At 39.5% G+C, this 22307-nt stretch overlaps 1 protein-coding gene across 8 annotated transcripts in view; it reads right to left on the bottom strand.

Annotated features, from left to right (window-relative positions):
- The window catches only part of NRXN3 (neurexin 3), a gene marked incomplete at both ends in the record, with an annotated part of 1482596 nt that overhangs the window by 1418683 nt on the left and 41606 nt on the right, over nucleotides 1-22307 (bottom strand). For 7 of the 8 annotated variants that reach the window (XM_080922160.1, XM_080922175.1, XM_080922171.1 and 4 more), the window contains one exon: nucleotides 12759-12788. The exons of the other annotated variant lie outside the window; for it this stretch is intronic. In XM_080922160.1, the coding sequence (XP_080778286.1) occupies nucleotides 12759-12788 (30 nt within the window). The remainder of the gene's footprint in view (nucleotides 1-12758; nucleotides 12789-22307) is intronic. 8 annotated transcript variants of the gene reach the window in all.

The following is a 22307-nucleotide window of genomic DNA, read 5'->3' as shown; positions in this document are numbered from 1 at the left end:
GTTTTATCAGGATTGGACTTTTTGTCTGTCTCTTTTGTTTTTTAATGTGGAAAGCTTAAGGAGGGAAGAGGACAATGTTCCTCTTAGATAGAGGCTGGGCACTCTCCATGGTACTGAACCCCCCCCTCCAAAATGGTATTAATAATTCAGTGATTTCTGTTAGACACTTTGGTACATAGGAACTGGGAACATGCAGATGAGAATGAATCATACTGTCATTGATATTAGGGCACTTGGGGCTTCATCTGTTCCTTCTTTAATACTATATGGTGCAACTTAATTCCATTTTACCAGTGCTGTGTCAATTTTTACAACAGATCTTCCAAGTAGTCTTATTAAAAGTAAAAAACTTATGAAAGGTTAAAATAAATGGGTCATATGTTCAAAATTCCTGAACCTATTAGATGACATATTGGTGATATGTGTTTATGGTTATGTTAATGTTTATTAATGTTTATTATTCATAAATTAATGGTTTTGTTAGAGGCAAGTTCAAATATAAGTTGTGGGTGTGTGTGCACACACGCACGAATGAGCATACGCATGGGTGATGCCTTAATGGATCCTCCTCCATGCTCTCTTTAATCCATACTTACAGCTCTGCCTTAGACTTATCCTCACAGACACTTGTTATTTTAGGTTCAACTGCTCCGTGAATCAGTGTAGAACTAGGAAACTCACTCTAAGCCACAGCTAAGGCACGTGTAAATTCCCTTTATTGGCCACTTGGGAAACAGAGACATTCACACCTCAGTCAGAAAACTACATATCTATTTTCACATGAATAAACCCAGGCAGATGATCTATGGCAGGTGGATCAATGGCATCCACTTCACAGTGAACAGACAACACATGCAAAATCCTCAGCTGTGTGTGAAGAAGGCCCACAATCTCTTGCTAAGCCAATGATTCCTAAGCAAAGCACAAGTAATTCCCATCAGGAAGAAGGTCCTTCACCTAAATGTTCACTGTCTAGAAGAAAAAAGACAAAAAATCCACAGCCAAACTCTCAGCGTTTCGGGATGAATGGATAGTCATAGCCACAATGATTGTGTACCTGCCCCAAATTTTAAATAATATAAGACTATGTATGTATGCATGCGGCAATTCTCTCCTCTTAACGCTGACTCTAGCCCTTCCTGCAGTTCAGCAGGCCTTTATAAGGGGCACTGTTTACATAGGTTGCTATATGGACAACCATTTAAGTACTTAAGTAATACAAACTGGAAGTACTTTAACAAGACTAGTGTCTAAAACTGCGCTTGTTTAAACATCTGTGTCATGCATTTCACCAGGAAGCAGTGATTTCCCTATTGAAACAAACCTTCCTAAAAACACTATTCCCAATCAAATAGAAAATGTAGTTAAATGCATTCTTGAATGAAACCAATCCAAAAACTTCCTTCTAGAGGCATCAAGGCACACTAGACTTGGAAGGGACTTTAGAATTGTCTCATCCCAAGTTTCTCATATGAACATTAGTTTTAGTCTTCAACATTCCTTTCAGAAATAAAGATTTACAGATGAGAAATTCCATGGGTAACTCTGAAGAGTACATTTGCCTTCTGGGAGATTCACAATCTGTGCTGTCATCACAGAGGGTTGGTGAAGTCACAGAGTCATTGAAAACACCATTGTTTTGAGGGCTGGAGGGGTAGCTTAGCCATAGGACACTTCCCTAGTGTGGATAAGACCCTGGGCTGGTTCTTCATTACCATACACACAAAAAAAGGAGATAACTTTTATTTACTCCTGCATTTCTAGAAGTTCTTGTTCTTTTGTTCTTGATATTGTGTGTGTGCGCACACACATATACACATATGTACAGAGATTAGCTAGATAGGCAGGAAGACAGACAGATAAGGGTCTATAAGCATTTGCTTATCTCAAATATTTTTTACAAGATGGCAGTCTGGCTTATCACACTGTAGAAGAGTCTGTCCTAAGAAATAACAAAAGTTCTCCCAGGTTTCAAATGCACTTATTTTTTCCTTGGAACTCCTTTGAAACCAGGTGATGTGCTAATTTTAAAGAAATATAACATTTAAAGTTTCCCCCATTAACAAGTAGATAAATGGGCTTCACAAAGAGTGGCCTGTTAAGAACATGGCAGGAGAGAGTGACGTCTGTCAACAGCGTAACAGAGGAGTCACTGTAAGGATGATAGTGGGCTGCAACTCACATCACCAAGTTCTTGCTCATAGTTATCACCAATAATAGAAGAATGTGATTTTCATGCTATTTTAACAGCAGCCATGAACAACTGACTACAGTGCCAAGTTCAACAAGCTCTGGGTCAAGAAAATGGGTTGATTGCCCTACATGTGTTTATATTTGCTATATATTTTGCTTCAGGAAAATAGAACACACACACCCTGTATGGTTGGAAATTTAGTTTTTTCATAGTACCAAACCAAAGTTCTGAATCTCCTTTCAATAACAGATCTACAGGCATCCACAAGGCACAGTCATTAGTTTATCTTTAAGTAAATATTTTGATTGTCAGACAGCTTGTTGCAAACAAGGTTTTTCTTTTTCCCAAATGCTCACTCCTGATGCACCCAAGTCAGCTCACACGTCGCTCAGTGAATAATCTGCGCATGTGCTGCAAAGCAAGATCATCCTAAGGCAGCTGAAGAACGGGACAGGAAAAGCATGCTTTGTGAGCATTTCATTTAAAAGGACTCTAGAGTCTGGGGCCTGGGTTTCCTCTCAGTTCTGTGGTCTCTGCACTCCATTATCATAAAGCTTAGGAAATGAGCTATTACCCACCACCGTCCCTCGTAACTGCCATTACAGCAAATCACACACTCACAAAACAGCATTAATTGTCAGAATTAGCAACCATTTAAAAGGCAGCTGTTCTTTCGCTCTTAAATAGGCTACAAATTTCAGATTCTCCCTGTGTCTTGGCTGCTCCATCTACGCCTCTTACACACACACATACGCACATGCATGCACACACAATGGATCCTTAGGCGAACAATTTTTTTAAATGATCTATATTTTGGTATAAAAAAAACCTACAGAAAATCCTGTTTATTAAGCAACATTTTTCTTGTCGCCAGCACTGTTCCAATCGGCTGGAAGGCTTCCAGACTAAGCAGCAGCAGTTTCCAAACTGCAGGTGGAAAGGCTCTGTTTGGTGTGGGCCGGGGGGGGGGGGGGGGGGGGTGGGGGGGTGGGAGAGTAGTATCTCTTTAAGAGTCAACAGTAAATTAACTTGCCCATAAGAGTGAAATAATTAGCAGTTAGTAGCTTATTAAAAGGATGGCAAAGGCCAAGCTGCCATCTGGGATCTCCAGTTTCTTGTGATTCTTATTATGTCAAGATGTGCCAGTTGCATTTAGCTTTCATGTCGCTGTGCCTGCCCTTACTTTACATGTAAATTTTAGTGAACGATGCAACACTTTTAGAATCAGATGTCCATCAGAAATCATTATTAGCCTGGCTCTTTACAAAGCATATGTTCTTTTCCTCCTCTGCTATTCTATTCACTACTAAATGCCTTGGGGCAGGGGGGAGGAAAAACCCAATGATATCAATTAGATATGGTCTTTGTGCAAAGGGAAACCTGAGCTTCATCGAAAACAAGGCCAAGCTGCCTCACAAAAGCACAACATGATTGCCTGTGTTTATACACAGCAAAACCTACAATGGCTCTGTCTCTCCCAGTTCATCTTTCTTAATGAAACTAAAGCCAGGGAGGGCCTGCAGTTGATTGCTAGACAAGCACACTCAGTTCTTGAGAGTGAATAAACAAGTATACTCAACACAGGCAGAGAACCATGACATAAACTTAGAGTGACAGACATAACATAGCTCCTCATCTGGACAGTGGTGGCAAGAATATATCTATCTATCTGTCTGTCTGTCTGTCTGTCTGTCTGTCTGTCTGTCTATCTATCTATATACATACATGAGAATATATATGAGTATATACAGATATCTTCTGAAACTTTAAGCCACATACTAAGAAGCATGCATTTCATATACTTTATATTGTGTTTCATATTTCATATGCTGTACCACAATGAAGATAAATAATACACAAGTTACAAATATCCTACATGTACATGCACAAAACATATTCTCCTTTCTGAGTCTGAGAATTTAAAGAGTGGAGGAGGTGAATAACTAAATGATTATCTAAAAATTTCCATTAGAAAAAAATGCTTACTATTAAAGGCTGTGGTAAGTAAAGAGAAGTAAACTGTTTAAGCCAGTTTAATGTAGAGGATGTAGCTGCAAGGTACTTTTAAACTCCCACAGAACCTTGCCACCAATGGTCAGAGGGTCTGGAACAGGTTTGCTCCCCTCATCCATAGGGTTCTCAGTGTCACCAGGTCCTTGACTCTCCATGAATTTTGTTGAGGCCTCATGTCAGTCATTGACTCTCTGTGAATATTTGTTGGGATCTAAGTAAGCTTTGATTTGTGAATGTTGAAGGAGGGACTCTATTGAAGTCAGACATAGATCACATTGAAATGAGTTATTTTTCAATATATCTACAAATGGAAGCTATGTATAGAAATATATTATACCACAAGAACCTCTCAGTGAGTTTTTGAAAAACTGTACTTATATGCAGATACACAGATACTTTTGCATTGCATACCTGAGAAGGGGCTCATGAACGATATATGCTTAAGAACATAAATAATTATATCATATTTGTACTCTTGTCAATATTTTTCTAACAAGCAACTGTTGAGTTTTTATACATGAGATAAATCATAAAGATAATACACTGTGATTCAACTATCCTTTACCTTCAGGCACTTATCAAAGTCAAGTTCTTATGGGTATACATAAAGGCCTGCTACTGAAAACTATATACCCCATTGATCACCAAACTAGATCACCCAACCTGACTTGTTAAGTAAGCAAAGGCCCATGCAAATAGGAAACCCATAAAGTAATTGTTTTATGTATTGTTAGCAGGAATTTAGCAGAGACATCCCATGGCATTGCATGTGTTTTATTAATATATCTACTGTCCACATTCACAGGTTTTAAATGTTCCAAAATAAAACATGTAAAAAGATGTCTTCAATGTCCAACAAAATTTCTAAACAAGGAAAGTAACCCACCCTTCATATTTTAAAGCCCCATTTTAAAGTCATCACTGATGAGAGAAAAAAACTACTAAAATCAAGCAATTTGCCTTTTATCTTTCAAAGACACTCACTTTTCTCCCAAAGATTTTCAAAACATACAAAGAAGGGGGTAGAAACATGGAAAGTAGGCTTTTTATTTTTAAAAAGTGATTTTATTCATTGTTAAGAGGAAAAAAAAAACAGTGGATAAGAAACAAATGAGACAAGAGATGGAAATGTAATGTTGCCTCTATTTTATTATAATTAGATATTTATAGAGCACAGATGAGTTTATTTTCATAATTAGGAGCTGGCATTGCATGTACTAATTTGCATAAATAGTTGGCTATCAAGACAGTAACTTATTTGCAGCATGCTTGAATCTTAGCAGGGACAACAGGGAGCTCAGCTCCTCAAATCAACTCCCTTAATATTATTACCAGCAAAATATGGTCTACATGAAATAATGGTCAAGTTCATGTAGCTTGATTATTTCCTTCCAGTTTGGCCAGTGTTTATTAGTTCAGCATTAGAAGACCAATGGTCAAATCTACACGGGAAAGCACACATAAATAAATCATAGTCTCTAAGATCTACATGCCAAGAACATATATTTGGCTCAGTTAGTACAGTAAGAGTTTTGTAGGGAAAAAGAGAAAGAAATTAAGTTTCCAGAGCAACCCATGTGATGTACACATCTTATCGGTCATTGGCAGTAATCAAAGAAGATAACTACCTTTTGTCCTGGTTATTCTCACCCATCTTCACACCTTCTTATTCATGCCTACCACTCAAAACATGCTTCTGGTGGATCTTTCCTGCCAACTGCTCACATCCAACAGGAAATCTTGGAGAAACTGTTTACCCCATATCTTTCTTTTTAAGAAACAGGACAAAAACTTGTTGCTCGCCACTTGACTCATTTGGCAAGTGTTATGTATGTACTTCATATATTTGCATTCATCTACACTATAGATTGTAGGTTGTTGATTCTACAGGAACAGAACGAAGTTAGAAGCTGACATGTTTTATAAAACACACTTTTGGTCTATCCTGAAGCCCTAATGATATTCAACCTCCATTCTCAAATACTAGCAAGTAGACTCCAGTTTACCACAGTCTGTGCCACCACCACCTAGTGCTTCCTTTCCATTCCTAGCTATAGTTTTGACAATAGCTGTGATGTCCCCATGGGCATCTAAGTCTGCAACTGCTGCTCCAAATTCAATATCAAGGGAAAATATTTGATGACTTACTTCAGTATAGACTGTCTCCAAATGGGCAAGAGAAAGGGGAATAGACCCAAACATGCTCTCAGTTTTTAAGCAGAAGCCATGGAGATCATGTCTAAAAGCTAGAAAATGCTGATTTCTGAAGAATTCTTCTGGTCAGCTACTTCTGGGTAAAACCTCTCTTGCCTTTGGCCACATGCTATCCAAAGGCCTCCTGAATGCACAGGCTGACATTATGCCCGAACCCCTGCTCAGTTCTATAGGTTTAACTTCACAAGGCTCACTGTTTTATCACAGGGCTTTTAAAGAATGACAAGATCTGAGGCATCTCTATTCTTTTCTCTGACAAATGCTTAAAAATAATTCAAGACCTTCTCACTTTTACCCTGGTATAATCTGCAGCAATTTCCTCTAATATTGTATACAGAGTACCCAGCAGCAGAGAGCACTGGAGCCAGAATGTGTGGTCTCATCCCATGACCCCTTGGTACTCCTTTGATTAGTGGGTTACAAAAATAAGGATAGCCATAAGGGGTGCGACTGTTTGAAGGAGAAATGACCCCATTAACAACACCACAACTGGAAAATCAAACACTACCTATTTCTACCCCCCATATCTAAAGGCAATTGTTTGGTTTAGTTAAACATTACTCAGTTCTATGGGCATCCATCATGGAGAGTTCTGAACCAAATTCTGAGCTCATGAATTATGACTGACAGTGATGGCCAAGACACGGCCACCTATACTTTTTCTGGGGGTAAATGATGATTGAAACATGAGTACATTACATGCATCATGCAAGACAGTTGGATACACGCACTTTATAACAGAAGCATGAAGTCTGGCAGACCTAAGAGCCTGGACCTTGAGATATTAAGAGGAAAATGGGTATATGGGGTATGTAATAAAAGAAGGGAAGAGCTCAAAGATAAGCTCACAGGAAGAGAAAAGCAACATGGGTTGACATAGAGGACACTAGAAGCTTTAGGAGGCTACAGGGTTGACAGAGGTCTCAGTGGGACCAGGTTACATGTAAAGCCTAAAACAGACAATCTTGACAATGACTCAGTGAGAGTCCACCAAATGCTTCTTGAGCTGATGAGCTACGTGAAAGGATTTCCTTTCAATTTGCTTCATTTTCACTTTGGGGGAAATGACTGATAGCAACTAAAGGCTAGAAACTTTGAATCCCTTCCTCATATCACACATTATACTAAGCACATCTGCACACTAGCCAATGAAAACATTTGCCTTTCACATATTTGCAATCTATAGAAAAGAGTGGCCCAATCCTCAGTACGTTTAATACAAGTTGTCAGAAAAATGGAGGGAAAGCTCAACATAGCATGCAATGGTCAAAGACAATATGGAGTCAAATAAAATTCTAAGTGTGAGTTCTGATGGGCAGAGAATCAGGGAGAAGGGGCTGGTAAGAGAACAGGGAGCTGGTAAAGTAAGAAGTCCTGCAAGGTAGGTTGATGGTCTGTTTGCCTGAAGCAGTAATTTTGTATGGAAACACAAGGGAAAAGGTTGACTTAGGAAAGCACAGTCACGCTGGGGACCACTCTGGAAGTGAAGGGGCTAATCCCATATCCCCCATACATGAAGATTATAGCACTTTTCATCAGTTGCTGGACTGGAAGTGAAAAGCAACAGGGAGACAAGCTAGGAAAGAATAATGACCTAATAATTCCTGGATGCAGACAGAGATGCAAAAGTCATTCTGGAGCCAGTCACAGACTACTCTTTCTGCTGACTGCTTAGGAAAAAGAGCATTCATGAAGGAGGAAGTTAGAAAGCAGTGACTGTTGGTCAAGCCTGGGTGGTGAGGAAGACGGGGTATTGGGAAAGGCAACTGGTTTGTAGGCAAATGTCATTAAGGTTGACTCTGGACATATTGAGGTGACAGTACTAGGTAATATTTATATGGATATATGTTACAGCAAATGTAAGGTGGCAGGCTGGAACTTAAAGCCAACCAATGTCTGAAAGGCAGCTAAAAGGAAAGTACATGAGATCCTACTTGTACCTCAATCAGACCATACGGAGGAGTAGTCAGGGATTCTGATCTGGATTTGATTCTCATTCAGAAGCCACCTAACATCTCTCTGAGTCTTGTTACCAGTACTTTCAAACATAGAAAATGTCACTTCATAGATAGTACCTTTTAAGTATGAGAAGACCCACAAAGCACAGAATATAATGACCAGCACACAGGAGAATAGATAGTGGTGGTGGTGACAGCAATGTCACCCACAGATACCCAAATACAATTTTAGGGGTATGTTTAGAGGGAAAGATGAAAAAACATGAGGGGAGGACATGTTCAACCAGCTATGTCATGAGCACATGAGTGCTTTCACCTATAAAGATCTCTGCCCATTGGCCTCTTCCTCTTCCCCACCTCCTCTTTACTGAAGGTGTCAATCCAGCAATGGAGTATAGGTTCAGGGTAGCACATTTCTGAGAATGAATCCACTTGGGCTTAGCATTAAAGGAGTGAGCTGTCAGCCAGCTTTAGTATTAAAGGAGCTGGCAATCATCCAAGCTCAAACTGGAAAGGGCCAAAACACTCCCAAGGCAGCTGTACAGAAAACACAAAACTAAAATGAGAGATGACCAGTTTACTGACAAGTCCTCAACCAAGTAATTTGAATACCTCATCAGGTCCGTATTTTGGCCATATCCTCACACCAGAATTCATTCGCTCTACTTACGCTATTTAGCAACCTTTGAAGGAAACAGCAATGCACCTGTCCACCAAGACAAGGGAGAATTATCCAGGAGGGGAGAACTGAATGTAGATATACATTTATAATTTATCAGTTAACTTCTCCTTCACTCCTGCATAACTATTCTAATTTTTAGCAGATGAGTCATGTTCTCTGGGCTAAGAAATGGATGAGTGAATCTAGCCACCCAAAGTATAGAGGCACAGTGAAGTATAAGAAGCCTACCCACGTATCTCATAACCTCTCCTTCTGACCACCTGGGAGAAGGCTTGCTTTGTCCACTAACATCCCACATCACCCGTCTGCTCTTCCCCCTGTGAGTGCAATACAGTTCAGTTTCCCTAGTTCCACCTTTCTTAGCCTACTGCCCCTAGTCTTACTAGTCCATCTCCTACAAATAAAAACATTGCAACACTAAAGAAAAGAAGAGTGATAGTCACCCCAAAAATCTACAGTTAGTAAAATGAGACAGTTCTCCAATCCTCTCCCTTTCTCTTCTGTCATTGCCATGGCGCTGCTGATACCCCAAATTCAGTTACGTAAAACAAATCCAGCAATTATGGGACATTGTGTCCTACATCCCCTGTGCCTGAAACATATGTCCCAAGAAAGGATCTTAGAAAACTCTACAGTGGAGTAAAATGCATCCCCACACAGCAAGTCCACTTCCAGAGACTCTATTCCTGTTAGATACAATATATCATGCGTAAGACTGACTTTAAAGAGAAGCAGAAACATCCCTAATATTTAATACAAGGTTCATTAAAGGGCAGCAATGACAATAGGTTTTTAATTTTTTTTACATGCTGTTAAAAGCAATAACTTCTGGCAGGTCCTATATATTCATCAAATCAACAGTTCTCCCCCCACACATACACAAATAATTTTAAAATGCACATTGATAGGTTGATAGAGTGATAAAAAGATAAAGTCATCTACCTTTACTTCTACCTACAGAAAGGAAGCAGAAGGTCCAGTTAAGGAGAGGAAGCATGATGTCCACCATGGAGGCGGCAAGAGAGAGCAAAAGAAAAAGAGTGGACATCAGCACGCTGCAGACACACTGAGAAATAACATACATGGCAAACCACAGGACAGACACCACAGGAAGTTGCCCCCCAGCATCCTCAAAAGACAGCACAAAGCAAATGCATGATGGGAGGCCTAAGGATCAAATGCTAGAGCCAAGCCAGGCTGCTTCCATTGGCTTCACATTCAAGCTTCATCCCATTCATTTCTTCTCAGTTCTCTCCTTGGAAACATGGCAAAATCCACATGCAAAAAAAAAGCACTGCATAGCTCCATGGATGTGAAATTGCACACATCTAACCAATCTTACCAAACATGGTTAGGGAAAGTCTTTTGAGAATCTTGGTTCTCCTATATTTTCCACACATTCACATGAGACATGAGGATCCAGAGTGTGAGATATAATATAAGAGATGTACACACAACACACATAAATACCACATGTATTCGTGAACATGAAATATCGATTCCTGAGATTTAATGGGAGCTGGACAGAAGCCCCTGTCTCCTGTGTGCAGGAGGAGGGAATGGGGCACTGGTAGAGAGAAGAGTGAAGGGTTTTTAAAGTGGTCATTATAGGGGGAAGAATGGATAATGGGGTGGAAAATATGAGGGAAAGAGGAATGGAGAAGCCAACAGATTTTCTTAAGTCAAATTAAGACTCCAATAGAAAGTTTAAAACCTTAGCAACACCATCACCCAGAAGAATCCTGCATCTTTTTCTAAAACCCCCTCAAAGGAAAAATTCATAGCATCTGTATTTGCATGATTCTTTCCTTCTTTTCTAAAGATGTTAGGTGGGAATATGGTCATACTTGAATGCCCCATAAGTGTACATATGGGGTTAGAATAAGGTGTATACTACAGAGTCACCAAGTGCTGTTCATACTAACAGTGGAATCGAGCCTTCCATTGATGCATTTGTGTGTCTGAAATTAGCTAAGTTAGGATTACAGCAGCCCATCCTCCTGCCCTGTGATATCAGCAATATGATATGAATAGTACTTGGAAGCACTCGAAATTCTGGGAGACCTCACAAAGAGAACCCAGGAGCAGAAGGCTGGAGGACACAGGAGGAAGCCCCATCACCAGGACTGATGTCCCACTTTTATGGTGTTATTTGTCATCAATTTTGGACCATTAAATTCTGGCAATTCATAAAACTCTGCTCTTCTTACTTCAAAGGAAAAGGCTTCTGTTTCTCAAACTGTTCAAATACTAGGTCCATATCAAGCCTCTCCTCCACCCATACTCACTTGTTGGAAGATCTTGTTTCCCTCACTCAGGTACAGGAACAGACTGCCTTCATTCTAAATCCTTCCATAACCCTGGAGAACTCACCTGACCCAACCTTTTAGCTACACAGTGATTTCTGCTTTCCATAAAACCAACAGTCTTAAAATTTATGGAGTCCACACCTTGGATCACTCTGTGGAAAACACTTATATCAGAAAAGCATACTTATTCATTCAGGATGACCTCAAGTGGCCACCTGCAAGTGCTAAACAAAGTCTTTAGGCCCTGGATGGTTACTTCATTTGATGTTATCTCCTTTATGGCCAAACCATCTGATAGGTGGATTTGAGGGACTAGGGGACAGAAAGTGGCTGTACATTCTCCACAGATCAAGAAAAAAAAAAATGCATGTGGTACCACATCTTTCTTTTCTTTGATTTTCCCAAAGGAGAATTGAGTCTGATGTGTGTTTTGAAAAGAAACAGATAAGAAAAATTAAAGAGCCATCTTTTGGTGACAGGACAAGGCAGGTAGACCAATCTTGCAATCACCCCAAGGCTTGGAAGAAACACAATAGGGAGCAATTGAACAGTGAAGCAAAAGACAATTTTAAGTGGGCTCAGTTCTTAGATCCTGATTTGGGCTGATAATGTGGAAAATTTTTACTTAGGAGAAAAGGCTTCATTCACAGCCCACCCCATGCCTAACCGAGCTGAATTTCCTGCACACTTCATTCCCTGCATATTTGAATATTTTAGGTTGCAGATGCTGAATTTACAGATCTTTATATGCAGTTTTCTTCAGGGTGTATAATGAGTTAGAATCCTGCCATAAAAACATTAGCATGTTCTTGTGGTGATTTCCTCCCCCCCCCCCCTTTTTTTCTTTAATATAAAATTTAAAGCATTAAAATCCCCCACATGGCTTCTTTTGACCAGGAGGGGTGGAGTATCATTAAGATGGTAGTGAAATGGAGGTATGGACACACAGCAAACCTTTACCTAGAGTAAAGTTCAAGGAGAAACCTAGATCCTTGCTCCCAAGGTGGGCCCCAGCCTGGCGCTAGGGGAGAGCAGGAGGAAGTTAACCGCCTGGTTGCTCTGAAATTAGCTTCATTCACCCCCATTATCACCGAGTCATGCCTTGTTTCATGCTTTCCTCTTAGAGGCAGCCCAGCAGGGCCAGCGCCCTGCCTGGCACAGATGACAGATGGTGAAGAGGAATGGAGAAGCTGAGAGTAGGAGGTGGGATACCATGATGCATCAGGAAAGGTATTTCTCCATAGCAGAGTGACCCCTGCTGCCAGCCTGGCCCACAGCAGGAAGCACAGGCAGCAAATGGCCTTCTATGGAGGAGGCTCTGAATGAGCAGCCAGAGGTGCAGAGGCAGGCAGGTCAGGCATCTCAGGACCACGGCACAAGGCACCTACCTTGTTCACTCATCATAAGATGGGAGAGGCCTGGGGGGGGGGGGGAGAGAGAGAGAGAGAGAGAGAGAGAGAGAGAGAGAGAGAGAGAGAGAGAGAGAGAGAGAGAGGAGAAAAAAAGAAATGTTGGTTAAAATTCCAAAAGCAAAACAATCTTCTCTAAATTCTTGCACAGAAGGAGGACACATGCATACACCCAGCAGCATGCACACCCTGAACACCAGCCCCCATGCTATGGGAGAAGACTGGTTCTCCATCTAAAGAGCTGGTTTCCGTTTGCTGAATAAGGCCAAAGACTTTCTTTTTATCGTTATTCTAGACAATCTGTAGGATTTGAGATAGATCTATTAAGATTAAATCTCTGGGAAAGAGACTCAAAGTCTCAGGTAACAGTTTCTTTCTTTCAAATTACTTGCATCAGTAATACATGTTCACTGCAGAAACTGGGGGAAAGTCCAAAGGATAAACAAAGAAAGCAACTAGTTAGTCTCACCATCCAGAAAGTACCACACACATTTCCTTCCCTACACATTGCACTGTTCGCTGTAGAAACTGGATGATATTGAACACACCAACAGACTCCCTACTTGTAAGGATTGCTCAAACAATCCCAAACCATTTCTGTGGTGTTCACTTTAACCAGTAATGATGATACTCCATACAGAAGCAGACTCTTCTGATGGACTAGAAAGTCTATGTTCCAGGAGGGAGGCCAATCTCTTAACTGAATGGGTAAGAGGAAGCATATAATGTTCTAATAAACAATAACAGGACTTCTGGAGAGTCCTCACTGGAGGCAGATTTGGCTCTGCTGGACTCCTCAGGACAAGAAAACCATCAGCTATGAAAAACCTAACAGAAAAGGTTTCTAACCAGTAGCAGACTACATGGATTGTTTGCTCTTAAGCTTTTTCTATACCACTGAAAATATTTCACAAAACCCAGATCACCCCTGAGATCTACTCCAAGCAAAACTCGGGGATATAGAGGATTAATAAAGGACAAAAAACCCTCTAAAGTATGGAAATCTCTAAATGTTTTTGGAGATTACTAGAGATTTAGAAAGTAATCAGGGGCTAAATGTAGGTCAAGAAACTGACTTTTAAAAGATCAGTGATATATTAAATACACAGATACACGTGCCATAAATGTCATGGAGTCTATTTTAGAAACAAATTTCATTAAACTATAATCATATTTTAAGAGCACAGGTTCTGGCATTCAGTGTGGTTGGAGCAGGATTAAACAGTCGTGGAGAAATGGAAACATGCCAAGGCAGGTGAGCCTCACAATTTGCTTTGTTTAAAAAAAAAAAAAAAAAAAAAAAAAAAAAAAGATAAAGAAAGAAAAAAAAGAAAAAATGTTCTCTTTTTTTCTTTTTCTTTGTTCTTCTGATTTTCTGCAGGGCAGAGGAATAGAAGGAAGAGAGCAGAAAGGAGCTTAGATTTGTGTAAGAGAAGGTACATAAAAACAACCTTTCTTCTATAGCTGATGCTTCTGGGCCAAGTTCTAGGCACCAGCATCATAGTCAAAAGCACAAAGGGGAAGGGAGATGGGGGCAGGTGCTGGCATTTATGGAGACAGAAGTGACAAAAAGGGCGGGGCCTATGAATCCAGAGAGCACTGTTACCTTTAGGAAACAAGAGTAAAGATCCGGAAAGATATCTCAGAATAAAACAGAGTGCATAAAAGGCTTTTTGATTATTTTTGGGTGGGAAACAACTATTTTACACCTGAGACTAAAGATATTTATAGCTTCAACAGGAGGAGGAAGGAGATACAAGATTCCATCTGATCCAAAACTGTATGAAACATTTTCCCAATGAAGAATAAATGGGCCACTTTGTAGTGAAAGGTACAAAGGCCCTAGAGAAACCCACCAATAGGGTTCCAGCTAATGTACTTCCCCAAAATATACAAAGTAAGATCTAGGGCTACATTCCAACTAAGGTAAATTAGAATCCTGGGTGGGGTAGTGTTGGGTGAGATCTGAAATTTACATCAGTTGCTCACAGGATTCCTATGCTCATAAAACTTTGAGAGCTACCCCTTTATAGTGGCTCATAAATCAAATATTGGTAAATTAATTTGTATGATAAATGCAGTAAGAGAAATTGAATGTTTAATGGAACCCTGCAGTGAATCTTTTGCCTTTTGTGAAGGAAAGAATCTTTTAAAAATGCAAATAACCTACCACTCTGTGTATGGCTGTGTGTGTGTGTGTGTGTGTGTGTGCGCGTGCGCGCGTGCACACGCGTGTTTGATTCAAATATGTACTTATCACTTTTTATTAGGCTGCCTACATCATTGTAGCATTATCAGTCAAGAAAAAAAATGTTCATCTTTTTCCTTGTCTAAAAACTTTAAGTAGACATATCAAGCCAGGACTGTAGGTACGGGATCGCTATGTCAAAGTTGGCTATTGAAAAGAATGGAGCAAAATGGACAATCACATCAGGAAACAGGATGCAAGAAGGGAGGAGGCCATCACATGGTTTGCTTCTTAGTTTACATTTTGTGAGAAGAATTTATTTTATTATTAAGAGTTACATATTAACTTTTGTACAAACCTATCCTCCAAGATTGTAGAATAAAGTAACCATTAATTCTAGAGTAGTTTTTTCTAATCTAGTTTCTGTTTCTTTTCTACCTCAAAACACTATTTGCCATTTAAAATGTCAGCAATAATCCAAGAAAAAGAGGTCATAAGTTAGAGTGGGAAACCTGGAAAGGATTAGAAAGAAGGGTGGAAAAAAAGAAATGATGTGATTATATTTTAATTTTGAAAATACCAAATAAATAATTTCAGTTCCTGTACCAGCTAATAAAAGTACCAGCAACCTCTACACACCATCTAACCAAGTATTACTGTATGCAAAGACAAGGAATTGGAAATACAAGTAAGTATAGCAAATTTCTTGGTCTCCAGGAATCTAGCACCTAGGGGGAAAGGAGTGTGTGTGTTTATATTCATACAGATGGCCTGGTACTAGAACATGTCAGTGTAGAATAGATGTTTTAATAAATGGTTCTAGAGCCAGATTAGAACCTCACCTCTGCTACTTTATACCTTGTAACTTAAAAAAAAAAATAATTGCATGTTTCTGGATTTTGATTTTTCCTATCTAGAAAACATAGATAATTGTGATCATTTCATATATTACTTTGAGTTTAAAATATATTAATACAAGTCTATGTTAGTGATTCTCAACCTTCCTAATGTTGAGACCCTTTAATACAGTTCTTTGTGTTGTGGTGATTTCAACCATAAAATTACTTTGTTGCTATTTCAAACCTGTAATTTTGCTACTGTTATGAATCATAATGTAAATATCTGATAGCCAACCCAAAAATGGGTCAATACCCACATGTTGAAAAATACTGGTCTATACCTACACATGGTAAGAGCTATGTACTGATTGCTGTTATACCTACTATGCTATAAAAATATATGCCACACAGAGAAACATTTATGTATTTAATGTCTGACACTCAGTAAATGTCTGATAGCTCAATGAAAAAAATGAATAGGGAGCATCTAATAGCTAAGTATCAAATTATGAATGCAGACAATGAGGCAAGTAGGGACTGGTAAGAGGATGCTGCTTATTCAGAGAAAGTTCCTGCAAGACAGGAATATTTCAAATATGCCTTAGACGTGCTTAAGGACTAGGGGTATGGCTCAGTTTTACCTTAGCCTTGTGAACATGAAGACTTAAGTTAGAACCCACATAAAAATGTCAGACATGTTGACTTATATTTGTAATTGCAGCAAAGGGGAGGCAGAGACAGGAGGATCCTGAAACTCACTGGCCAACCAGATTAGTCTAGTTTAGTCTAATCTGTCAACTCCAGGCTAATGACAGACACTCTCTCAAAGGAAATAGATAGTCAAGGTTATTCTTTGCTCCCCAATACCTACACACACAAAGGCACACATAAATGCATGCATATACATGCATTTAAAAATGGTTTAAAATTTAGAGAGAGAGTTAGCATTCTGGGTAGTACCAAGACCACCCTGTCCTGCTTTCCAGAACATGGGCAATTCTGAGTACACAACAGACATGTAATAAATAGTATACTATATTGATAAAGAAATGGACACATATATTTAGCTTATATTTTAAAAGTAGATAATGCTAATAATCTCAACATGGAAGCCATAGGTTTCAAGACTTGACAGGAAAATGGACTTAATCTTACAGCTGATGGGAGTCACTGAGGGTTCAGGAACAGGCAAATGACCTGGAGAAAACAATGCTGAGGAAAATATTGCAAGAGTATGCATAAAATAAAGCAAGGGAACTAGACAAAAGCAGAAATGGAATAAAGGTGAAGATAATTTTTAAACAAAAATATCTATCAAGCATTTAGCATTATAGTGCAAGGGTCTGAGCGGGAGATACAGTTGAACATAAAGACTTAAAACAGTTTTTTCATGGCACTGGAGGTAAATAAGAGAGGGAAGCCTGGAGAAAATAGTGATAGCTATGTCTTAGCCTGGTAAGGGGGAAAGGATGCTGAGATAGTTGTCCCTAGATTTAACATTATTCTAATTATGTTTTTTAAAATAGGACTATATGGTTTATATAGAAAATAATGCTCAAAAAACATAAACTGAGAAGCATATAATTAGCAAGAAATAAAATAGAAGCCACTACATATATGTTGTTTGTGGTTCATGGAGAATAGGTTAAAATGAAAATGGGCTTTCTGGTCAACCTCAAAAGAAGATCATAAAAATGCATGTTAACAGCAGTGACTCCTATAACTTCATATCCAGCTTCAGAGCAACCTTGCTGACTTGGGTTAAAATATGGCATTCATTCTAGATCTGACATTCCAAGACTGTCATAAAGACATAAGTTGAGTCAAGGGCCCCTGGAAATAAAGTTGATTTTAACTTTTCAAAAAAAACCTTAGATTTTTGGACTTAAGAAGAAACTAAATTATGACTCAAAACTCAGTTCAATGAAAACTCACATAAAGTAGATATGAAACAGGAGATATGAATAAATGGCTATATGATAAAATTAAAAAATTACCAACACAGAATTCTTAAGGAACTACAGTACCTTTTAGAAAATATTTACAACAAAAAGAGAAGGAAAGAATTAAATTGTCTTCTATCTGGACCCTGACCAAGTGCTATGCTAGCTGGATCTAGGAACAATCTAGATCCTAACACAGATACAGAATAGCTTCTTCCTCTTTTCCTTTAAGTGCTATTTGTGTCTGTATATCTGTGATACACAGGTTCTCAGAGTATATACTAGAACAAAAGGAAGAAAAAAATCACCAATCAGTAAGACATGCAAAGTTGAAATTGTATTGAAACAGACTGCTGCAAATCATATGTAAACTATATGCAAAATATACATATGGCTGCCTAAACTATGTTACACCCTTTGGGAAACCCCCATGGAGAAAGCTTATTTTGCCACTAAGGAAAAATGGAAATGGCTATGAACGGTAAGTCATTTATCAGCAGCTGTGGCCATGATGAAGCCTGTCATGAGAATGACTAATACAGAGACTAAAAACCATTTATTGAAACAGGCAAGAGAAAGATACTACTATTTCCATTATTTAAGCTAATGTCTCTCTCTCTCTCTCTCTCTCTCTCTCTCTCTCTCTATCCCTCCTCTCTCTCTCTCTCTCTCTCTCTCTCTCTCTCTCTCTCTCTCTCTCTCTCTCACACACACACACACACACACACATACATACCACACACACACACATACACACACATGTCATTCCATCTAGATCAGATGGTTTTCAATCCATCCATCCACCCTTTCTTCACCTGGCTGGGTAATTGGGAAAGTATTTCAAAAAAGAAGATAAAAAATTCAGGATAGAAAAAACAAGTTATCTTTTCCATGACTTTTAATTCATTCACTTTCAAGATAATTTTACCCAAGTGAAAAATTCCCATCTATCATCTTTTTTAATGTATTAAGGGAGTGACATTAAATGTCACTATTTGTTGAAAGCATCAACATTGAATCATTACAGAGGCATGAAGATTTTTTTCTTAAATTACATAAAATCAAAGGTAATGGAAATATTCACCTAGTATTTTCAGAAAAAACTAAGGAGACAGTGAATAAGGAAAGCTGGCCAAAATCTTTGCTGCAAAGACCTAGTCTCTATAGGAATTGGGGAAAGTAGAGGGGGTAAAAAACCTCACACTGAGATTTGCATTTTAAAGAGTGATGTAGATTAATATATATATTTAATCTTTTTCATTTTTGCATAAGTTTCATAGATTTACATGTATGCACATCTGCATGTGGAGTCTGAGGTTGGTGTCAGGGCACATCCTCAGTCACTGTTTACCTTATTCAATGAAGCACTGTTACTCAATTAAAGCCAGAGTATATCAGTATGGCTAGTCCCACCAGCCAGCTGGTTCTAGAGATGCCCTGTCTCCACCTTCAGAGGTGGGAATTACAGGTCAGTCACACCATCCACTCAGCATATAAGTGGATTTTGGTGTTCTAGAGATTTGAACTCTGGTCCTCATGCCTGAGGAGTAAGTGTTTAGCTATAAGTAGTTTTTCCAGCCACAACATGTATTTCTATTTAAATATAAGGGTCTTCCTTTATGGGACCATTTCTTGGGGCTATTAAACTATCTTCTTGATGATGCAAATCTAGACATAGAAATATTAAAATTTAGCTTTTTTGACATTATTGTGTGAGAAGATCATCTGCACAGACAAATTAAGGATCTCTTCTCAAAGGCAGATGTAGGTACAAGGCCTCTAGAATTAACCAGAACCTCTCATAACCAAAGCAAATTCAGAATGGCTGAAGGAACTTTCATGGTCACACAGATATTAGAAGACTAGGTAAAGATATGAATAACACTGTCAATCATGTTAAAAGCTGCACATCCAATGTAAACAAACACACACACGCAGCTGAGCAGAGGGTGGAGCTAGGAAGTTACTTGCTAGAAATTCAACAGAAGAGGAAGAGAATCTATGAGATGTTTTAAGAACTAACTACTCCAAGCCCCCATAACACTAAGATCTATGAACACAAAAAGACCAAGCAACATAGTACATGAAATCAGATGAAGATCTTGATATTTGGCTCATTCTGACCTATAAAAAAGTAATTTTAATTGGGTCAAAGTATTATCCTAAGAATAGTACCCATGACCATGATAATAGGTTTTAAGAAGAGCTTACTACCATTCCAGGTGAAGTATACAAACTTCTAAATGGCTCCCTGACATAAATCCTGAGCTAAAACTTGAGAAACCATCTTTTTCACAAACTTGACATAGTACTGTGGGTCAATTAACAGGTAGACTGGTAATGGTGGTGGTGGTGGCAGTGGCCACAATTATGGCAGCAGTTGTTTCCAGAAATGCAGGAGAGAAGGGGTCCTGATACTAGTTCTTCAAGTAGGGACCAGCTAGGCACACATCTCAGAGTTTTGACTTTTTCTTTTCCAATTGTTGTTAATCCTCACTATCCAGCCCTTCATAGAGTAGTAGCTGAATTAGAAGCTCATTGTTTGCCTCTAGGCCAACATTGCTCTGATAGCATGGTGGCTGAATTAAACAGAAAGTATTTCTTCCAATCGTGACAATGAGTCATTGGCAGCATCAATATGGCATAAGCACAGGGTCAAAGACTTTTAGAGCATTCTCCTTATCTTCCTGTTAGTGGGTAGAAGTGGCAAGATTTCCTTCTGAATGAATGCCAGAGATGGCAAAGGGACAAAAAGCAGCCATGCTTTTCTCTCTAAGGGTTAAAGGATCAACAAGGATGACTTTCAGAAAAGACTCATCCCACAACAGAGAAAGTCCTTGATCTCCCCGTCACGATCTTCTCTGAAACTGCTCCTCATTCATGACTTAACATAAGACTAGAAAGAACAGTTGATGTCCCGATGAAAGAACTGCATCCAAACAGATTGTGGTGTGCCAGATTTAACAGAATCAAAGAGCTGCCCCATGCTAAGTGAAACAGACCAACTGTGCAAGTCCAGGAAGGGGAAAGAAATGGCTTTGCAGTGCACACAAAAATAGTAAAAGGTTTTCACTGACTTCAACTTCAGCTTAACACTCTAGTCATTACAAAAGAAAGCTAAAGTGTTTGGTGCTGCCCTGAATGGGCATAGAATCTAGAACAAGGGCAATAGAGTTGTCTGCAATGAACTGATACCTATCATGCCAAGAGAACTGTATGCTGTGTAGGCATTTCTTCAGACTGGGTATAAAGAAGAAAGGGAGGAAAAGGTCTTTTTTCAGGGTACAATAACACACTAACCAAGATGAAAGAATGAAAACCCTTAGATGAGACTAGCCAAAGAAACTGGAGATGGTTTAGGCCTTAGAAAAGAAACTCCTCAAAGACAAAAGCCTTGACTTCAAACACTCAGAGTGTAATTAGATCTGTCCTGTGGGTCTCCAAGGGCTGAGAGCCACACAGGTGTGGAAAGATGCAACCACTGAGGATAAGAAAGAATTCTAAAATATTCTGTCCTGCTGGAACAGAACGCAAAGTCCAAGGGATCAATGACCTACTCTTTGCCAAAGGGGTTCAAAGGAAGTCTGCATTCAATCTCACACAGAGAACTCCAAATTTTGTTGCAGAGTCTTGATGACCCATCGGGTCCCCTCCATCCAAAACAAACCGATTCTACTGAGATCCTGTGGCAGGCAGTGAGCGTGCAGCATGGAGAAGTCTCTCTCCTCAAAGAATAAGACACTTCCTGCGCTGCCAGAGCCCGTGCGGCCACAGAAGGAAGATATAGGAGAAGGGGAAATTGTGAGGATGGTAGCCAACCAGCCTGATGTCATAGGAACGCAAAGGGAAATGACTGTCCTACTCTCTTTCTACCTCCCTCTGACATCCATGTAAGTGTAAGAGGAAGAGTGAAGTGCCACACCCCTCATCTTCCACAAGACTTTCTTGCCAGCAGCAGTTCTCTCACTTTGGCCAGATCAGACTCACCAGGGAGAGCTCTTTCTGTAATGAGACTGGCTCTCCTTTATTAACTCTCCGGGCCATTGAGGTGCTCTGCAAACCTCTACTCTCTGTAATCTAAGGTGTAATTGAAATCCCAGCCCTATGTCAAATTCTGAGATATGGCCTAAGTTAACTTTGGTATGCCTCTTTCCAATGCATCTATCTCTCACTTATAAAACATGCCCCTAGGAACACTACACAACACGAATCGCATGCAACAACACAAAGGAAGCACACGGTACAGTTCACAGTCCACAGGAAGGGCCTGAAAACCTATGTCTGTCCCTGTTTAGAAGACTGATCTGTTCAAGGCACCTCTCTGGCCCCTCCTACATCTTGCCAACATTTTGAGTGACTGGTAGATTCGCTTGAGATAAGCCTTACTATGAAGTTCAGGCTAGCCCTGAACTGACAATATTGTCTGAGCCTCTCAAGTGCCCTGAATTACAGGTATGCACCACCACCCAGGCCTTTCGTCATTTCTCTAATAAGCTGGCAACACTAGTGGACCCTTGCCCACTGCATCCTCAGATGCTTCCCTTTGTATTCAGTCAGC

Source organism: Micromys minutus (genome assembly GCF_963924665.1).
Source record: "Micromys minutus genome assembly, chromosome: 1".
NCBI lineage: Eukaryota > Metazoa > Chordata > Mammalia > Rodentia > Muridae > Micromys > Micromys minutus.
This window is presented reverse-complemented; position numbering and strand designations above follow the sequence as displayed.